Source organism: Pseudopipra pipra, chromosome Z (assembly GCF_036250125.1).
Source record: "Pseudopipra pipra isolate bDixPip1 chromosome Z, bDixPip1.hap1, whole genome shotgun sequence".
NCBI lineage: Eukaryota > Metazoa > Chordata > Aves > Passeriformes > Pipridae > Pseudopipra > Pseudopipra pipra.
Genome location: NC_087581.1, coordinates 34,549,707 through 34,557,139, shown reverse-complemented (window position 1 = coordinate 34,557,139; position 7,433 = coordinate 34,549,707). Strand labels below are relative to the sequence as shown.

Sequence of the window (7,433 nt, the reverse complement as noted above, 5' to 3'; positions counted from 1 at the left end):
AAAATCTTAAAATAAAGAGAAAAATCTGATCCCACGGGAGCAGCAGCAAAATTCCAAGCAGATTTGCCGTATGAATTTCTATCCAGAGAGACTTCAGGATTGGATCAATGGAGTCCAGATTTTCAGTTATGAGACTGGTTGTTATATTATAGCAGGTCTCACTGAGATCAGAACATAGCCACTGAAACATTGCTGTCACACTTAGACCATAAATCTTAAGATCCTTACAGCATTTGCTTTTCTATCTTGAGTTGCACACTCCATAAGCTTAAAATACACAAAGCAATGCCTTGTTTAGGGATAGTTTCCCATAAGTAGAAATAGCAATCAATATATTAGCTAATCAAAATAAACCGGAAGTGTACGGGGGTGAGATCTATGCCTTTTCTAAGCCTCCATTCCTCTAACACTAACTTTTGCTTCACTATCTTTGGTAGCGTGATGATATGAAGAGTAAACTTCCATCCATTTCTTCTTTTTACAACCACCCTGACTGCACCCCCTCAGGAAAGACTGAGCTGTGTTTTCTGTGCAGAACACATGAGCAGTTTAATCTGAAGGCAACCTGTTTCCGCATGAGGTGTTTCAGTATAGCAGATAGACAAAATCTAATAGTTACCACAAGAATGTTACCCTGTTTCATTTGACAAGTGAAAAATGTTACCCTTCACCGGTTTACACCTGCTTTTCAAATTGGAGGAAAGAGTACTATTTAATTTCTCTGCATCCTGTACCATCATCTGGTTTTAAACAGCATTGGGATTGGCTTTGTTTGTATATTGGGATTTTTGGTTATCGGTGCAAAATTTGTATAGCATTGCAAAGGCTATGTTTAGAGATGAAATACGTAAGAATAAAGAAAAATAGGCATATAAACAAGTTAGAAAATTCTAGTCAAATAGTTAAGTTTCCCTTCCCCTCTGACAGTCTCAAATTAGCAGGTTCTAACCCTCTGTAATCTTCATCGTACTAGCTACAGAAAATAGCACCGTCTTTCGGTCATACGGAGTGTAGGCCACTAACTCGGGAGTCACACTAAGCCCTCTGGGGGAGTCACCTGTGGCCTAAACTCCCACTCCCCAAAGCCCTTATGGTGAGGAAAACCTGCTGCACACAGAGCCCGTGTAGGCAAATCGCTGGGCATCTCACAAAATTGCTGGGTACTTCACCGTCCCCGTGCGTCCCTCCGGGCGATGGGCGAGGGCTCGGCCCTCAACCCCGTCTCGCCTCCAACCAGAGACCTTCTCCCGTCGCGATAGCCCCTGCGCCAGGGGTTGTTATCATGACACCTGCCCCTATTGCCCTGCCGCCGCCCGCCCCTAACCGGGGCCAAAAAGCGGCGGGGACCTCCTGCTTACGGCCCGCCGCGATACCCAGATACCCGGATTGGCCTCCTCACACCAAAAAAAGTTTTGCCGCGATGAAATTTAGGCGATTCAGAACCTTAAAACTAACCAGAATCCTCTGACTAATTCCCAGGAGGATTACTACTTCTGCTTCGGGTTCCTCATCAATTTTGCCCATTAGACCAATGTGAGGGGAAAATGCAGATTCCTTCCTTGGAGCACTACACAACAGTCACATCAAAAGCAGTGGAATATGCTTAAATACATATAGAACTAATATAGAAGTAATGTTATTCACGATTTTTTGGAGGGTTGCTTTCTCTATAAGCATCTTGTTTTTAACAGCAGAAATATCTACTTGGATTCCTGCCTAAGATGAAAGACAGAAAGAAAATGTGAAGTACTTTTTCTTTTTCCTTTGTCTTATTTTTTTAATAATTTGTTTTGGCTCAATATATCTGGTTGCAATACTTTGGAGGCAATTCATCTTCCAGACAGATTCACAAATCGTGATACCGATCCGTGTCTCATTAGTAATATTTTTTCAGCGCTAGGAATTCTATAATTTTTGAAATTCAGGTGAAAAGACGTCTCCTCACCCCTCCATACCCCTGCCAGAGCAGAGGGCACAACTGGAAATTCAATAGTTGTTGAATTTCAAGTGGTCAAACAGACCCCACGAATGTGCGTGGGGGAAACCTTTGACAGCCGGTACTTGAGGCCAAACAGGTTTGCTTTTCATAGCAAGTTTCTCTGTCTAGAGGTCCACTAAGAACGGCCGATCTGTCACGCGATACCCTTTCCCAAGGGTGAGGACAGCGACCTGGAGTCTCGGACCACAGTAGGTGCGAAGTATGAGGGGATAATACCGAGAAAGCAGGTCGGATCCAGCACCCACTGAAACCAGTGACAAAACTAACCTGCCTTCCCGATCCTGCTATCGGGATCCGAACCGGTGCCCTGTCCTCATCCCGAGCGCCGGTGCTTTGCCTGTGAGCTGCGGGCAGCGGCGAGTCAAAGTGCCTCTGTAGCAGGTGATTTACCTGTAAAAGTTTTCTTTCCCTTTCCTCCCCTTGCCTTGCCGCGGAGAAAACTTGTGGGTGCTTCTGTCAGTTTGTGGTGACGGAGCGCAGACTTGTGCTACGAACACAGCACATTCTTAACCAATGTGAAAGGCGAGCATTTAAAATAACAGTACCAGCAATTGGCTTTAATGAGCATTGGTGTACAGCAGGGCAGACAGGGTACGGCAGCAATCACTCACAAATCAGCCGGGACTCATCAGCTAGCGCATCCCTCTCTGACTTTTGATGCCTCTGCTTGCACAGACCTCTCGTGTGTTGGAAGGTTGCTTTCATTAAACTGCTTTGCCCAAATAATTTTTAACCACTTTTCCATTGTCTTCCTCCACTTTCCCCCACCTCTTTCACTCTCCGCCCCCACCTCCACCCGCAGGTTTTTGTGTTCAGATTCACGAGGAAGAAACGTCAAGCAACACATAAAATAGTGGTGTTCGTGAGAGGTGAAAGGTGATCTGAAAAGCACAATCTACGAATCGCCGGCCTGGTTTTATTTTAATGAGAAACTAGGGAACTCGGACACTCACACACGGCTTGAGAGGCCAGGTCACGCTTCAGTCCCTTCTAAGGTACTATAGAATAGACTATGACAGTGTGAAGGGGAAGGGTAGGTGGTCGTTAGTTAAAGGAACTCTTCGCCGTCAGTGCCATTGTCACTTAAATTCTCGCTTCTTAGTCGAGCTATTTAAAGCTTATTCTTTAAACAGCGAGCATTACATGACCTGGGACCCTGCAGCTCGCCAGGGTCCAAGGCTTTGCCCACCTCTTTCGGAGCAAGATCTACAGGACGGCGGAGCAGAGTTTTCCCGTCCGTCGTGGAAGAGGGAGAAGCAGATTTCAGCAGGGGCTTTATCCTTCTGCTCCCCCCAGCCGCCGGCAGATTGCAGCCCCTCTCCCACCGAGCACGGCTTTTGTGGGACTTCCGGGATGGCCGCCCCAGGAGAGGGGCTCAGCGGGTAGCCCAGGCTGCATGGCTTCAGGCTGATGGGTGTCGAGGAGACCTTCCCTCTCTGTCCTTTCCTGGGAGCCAGCCCCTTTGGCCCCAGCTATGATTTTTCACGCCGCCTCTCCGCTACTAATGACATTTAGCGATTGACGATAAAAGCTCTTACCTGCGATCTAGCTCTCAAATAATCTGATTGTACACGGTAAAAATACAGACAGCAGCAGGGGTATAGTCATAAGATCGATCGGGTTTCCGTGCCGCATGCATGCTCTGAAGCCCCGCGTCCTTTCCTCTGGGAGCCTGGGGGCCTCTCTCCCCCTCGACCCCCTGCTCTTTAGGAGTGCACCAGGACGGAGTGGAGGGAGCCCTTGCCCTCGGGGTTGTTGCTCGCGGCCTGTTCCAACAACGAAGCAGCGGCCGGGGAAGCAGCAGGGCAGATCTGCGAGGCAGAGACCGTCAGAGCAGGGATGGCCGAGGCAGTGGACATTGCCGGCGCCGGCTTGATGGGCACCGGGACAGCCGGCATGGTCTGTGCCGGCGGGTGGCAGAGCGCCTTCATGGGCACGCCGAAGGGGCCGTAGTCAGGGGACACGGGCACACTGGTCACGGAGTCCATCACCCCCACGTGCGGCCACACGGAGCTCACCACGCCGCTGAGCTGGCTGGGCACCGGGTAGCCCAGGTGGTGCATCACCGAGGCCAGCGGCAGCCCGCCGGCCTGCAGCACACCCTTGTAATCTCTGCCGATGATATTCTCGATGGCGAAGGGATGCTTGAAGCCCGAGGGCTGGCTGCTCCCGTAGGGCGAAAACTGCGGTAGCCTCCCCACCGCTGCAGCGGCCGCGGCTGCGGCCACGGCCGCCTCGGAGCTTGCCAACCCCGGCACCTTGCCCGAGGGAGGCGGCGGTGGCGGCGGGTGCGGATGGAAGTAGTGCACCATGTGCGGGGTGGGCGCCGGGGGCTTGCCGGGACCGCCGCTGCCCGTCCCGCTGCCGCCGCCGCCAGGCAGGTGGTGCTCGGGGCGCAGGACCTTGAAGCGCTTGCGGCGGCGGAGGAAGCTGCCGTTCTCAAACATGTCCCCACAGTCCGGATGCAGCGCCCAGAAGCTGCCCTTGCCCGGCTGGTCGGGTCGCCGCGGGATCTTGATGAAGCAGTCGTTGAAGGAGAGGTTGTGACGGAGGGAGTTCTGCCAGCGCTGGGTATGCTCCCGGTAGTAGGGGAATCGCTCCATTATGAACTTGTAGATGTCGCTCAGGGGCAGCATCTTCTCGGCCGAGTGCTGGATGGCCATGGCCGTCAGGGAGATGTAAGAGTAAGGCGGCTTTTGGTCGCTGTACGAACTCTTCCCCGGCCTGGGCATCGCCGCCCCGCCACAGTCCTCTCGCGGCCACACGATCCCACCGCGCCAAGGCGGGCACCACTAAGTGTCGCGCACGGCGGACTCGGGATGCGGGGAACGGCGCTGCTCTGCCCCGCCACCGTTTCTACATCCTGGGCGCCACCTCCCCGGGCCACAGGCGATCGTGACTGCCTCGCAGCCGGCCGGTGGGCTCGCACACGGCTCCTTCCAGCAGCCTCACCCCGCTGGATGCGCTTGCCTCGCCGCGCCGCTGCCTGCGGGAGACACAGCTGCTGCCCAGGCCGCGGAGTCTCAGGGGCTACGGGGCCGAGCCCGGTCCCTGCCCCCGCTGGCGTCCCCGCTTTCCTCCTGGAGGCCGCTGAGTCTCCTGGACTTCCCCACTGCCGCCTGACACACTCTACTGGAGTTGGTGCTCCTCAGACATGAGCATGAAATTACCCTGGACCTCTGCAGAGATGCGGAGGAAGGAAATATAAACGTCCCTCTCACCGCTCAGTCCGGTGAAAAGTTTGCGGCGGAGGCCAGCGCCAGGAGCCGTCAGGGAGAGGAGGTGAGCGAGGCGGCGGCCGTGGCTGTGGCGGGGCTTGCGCGCTCCAGCGCAGTTTTGTAATGGTGCCCGAGACGGGAGACCCTCGCAGCTCCTGCTCTCTTGCTATCACATGACAGACGCACGGGGACTTGGCGTCTCATGGAAGAGGAGCGAGAAGAGGCTCCCGGCTCCCCCTTCACTCACACCTCCTCAGCAGGGCGAGGTGGAGCCCAGGGGATGAGAAAAACTCCATGTGAGACCGAGATCTGCTTTCAAAACACAGGGCAGGGAACAGCGGCCCAAGCAGGGAAGCTTCCTCCTCCCCCCTCTTCCACCTCAGCTTCCCCACTACTGCCCCTTTCGCAGCCCCCCTGTTGGGGGGCCCCCTTTTGGCCCCTCGCTCCCGCACAGCCCGGCTTCCAGCAGTAGGCGTGAAGGGCCTTCAAGAGCACTGCACCACCAGGAGGTGGAAAACGGTAGGAGGTCTTTCCTCCTCCCTGGGGCTAGCGTGCCAAGCACCCCAGGGAAGCGGCCCTCGAGCTAGCCCCGCGTGACAGCAAGCGGGAAATACAGGCCCTTTGGAGTAATCTTTTATAATTCCTGTCATTATGTTTAAGAAGTTACTCAGAGACTTGCAGGAAAACAAGAGAAATGCAAAAAAATCCTACTCTGTCCTCTCCAAGTCGTTAAGGTCAACTCCTGCTACTCGCCGCGACGCGGCTCATAGAAAACGTGGAAAGAACCAGCGAAAGCATCATCTGCATGCTTCGAGACGGGCTACTTAGCGCCAGATCGGCTCATTAGTAGGAATCAACGACAGTGCAACAAACGTACTGCATTATAGAGGGTAGGCTGTAGATTTGAGAGAGAAATAGGAAAGCCTGCTCTCTTAGCTGCCGCTAGAGTTGAAAGAGACCTGCTCAACGTAAGCACCTACCAGAGCTCAATTAGCAAGATGCTGAAAGAGTTGCCTGCGTTTAAATTATTAGTCCCACTTTTATTGGCTAAATAAGGAAATAGGTTGAAGGCTCTTTCAACCTATATGTGTGTGTGTGTGTGTGTGTGTGTGTGTATATGTATGTATGTATATATGTATGTATATATATATGTATGTATGTATATATATGTAAGAGCTTTTTTGAGCCCACCCTTCCAGACTGGTGCAGCGGGTCAGACTCCACCGGTGTCTGTCCCGCGCAGGTAGAGGCGGCTGCAGCAGCGCTGGGGCAGAACCCAGCCGCCCGTGCCGCCTGCGCTCCGCTCTCGCCGTCGGGGGAGTTGGTTTGAGCATCAGACTTGGTTGTCTGTCTCCGAGCGAGGCGTTGCAGGTAGCGAAGAGGAAGAGTGAGAGAAACCAAAGAGAAAACAACGTTTGAATGTCTGCTTATACTCTCTGCTAGGGGATCGAAGGAAAACACTAATTTAAAATCCTCCTTCAAGTAATGTGTATTTAGCAGTATTATACCTGATCAAGGTCAGTCAAATGAAGAGCGTAATCAAAGGTAAAGGATCAGAATAAGTAGCCGCGATTTTGAAAGCCAAGTTTTGCCTGAAAGCAAGTGCTTAAAAAAACGTTTCAGATTATTGTTCAAAGCATTCACTGTCCCTCTGAGAAACTAGGAGACACGCTGGCAGCAACATTTACCTCTAGCACCTTGGGGTGCATCTCCCGTATTGCCAGAACGGCGAGAGCCAACATTCCGACGTCTTTCCTGATGCATCTGTACATTTCCCCAAAAATATTTTACTCGTGTTTTACCGATTAATCCTATCCTAACTGATTAAAACCCTTGCTTCTATCCTCAGAGTCTAAGTCCTGGATCTTAAAGTCATTGTCTGCCTCACCTCACCAGTTAGTAATCTGGCGGTTTACCCCCGTACGGCAAGTGTGAGGGTTTAGCCTGGTCCTTTCGCACATTAACATCGCTGTTGCACCCGGATTTTATTTTTCACGGGAGAACCGACCTAGACCAGAAGACCGGTGAGACCCGAAATGCACTGTTTGCATTTTTTCTTCTCCCAACCCTTCCCAAACGCGGCCGCTCTCAGGGGCAGTGGTGACTCTCTCTTTCGCCGGGAAGGTATAGTGGAGGCTGGGAAGGAAGGGCCAGTGTCGCCCGGAGCTACCTGGGCGCCATCCTCCGGCGGGCACCGCTGCGGGAAACCCGAGGCT

General features: G+C 52.9%; 1 protein-coding gene across 1 annotated transcript; it reads right to left on the bottom strand.

Annotated features, from left to right (window-relative positions):
• Positions 1 to 2,895: 2,895 nt before the first annotated feature.
• FOXB2 (forkhead box B2) lies at positions 2,896 to 5,487 on the bottom strand. Its single transcript, XM_064641127.1, has one exon. The coding sequence runs from the start codon at positions 4,729 to 4,731 to the stop codon at positions 3,706 to 3,708; it is 1,026 nt and encodes a 341-aa protein (XP_064497197.1). The 5' UTR covers positions 4,732 to 5,487; the 3' UTR covers positions 2,896 to 3,705.
• Positions 5,488 to 7,433: the final 1,946 nt, after the last annotated feature.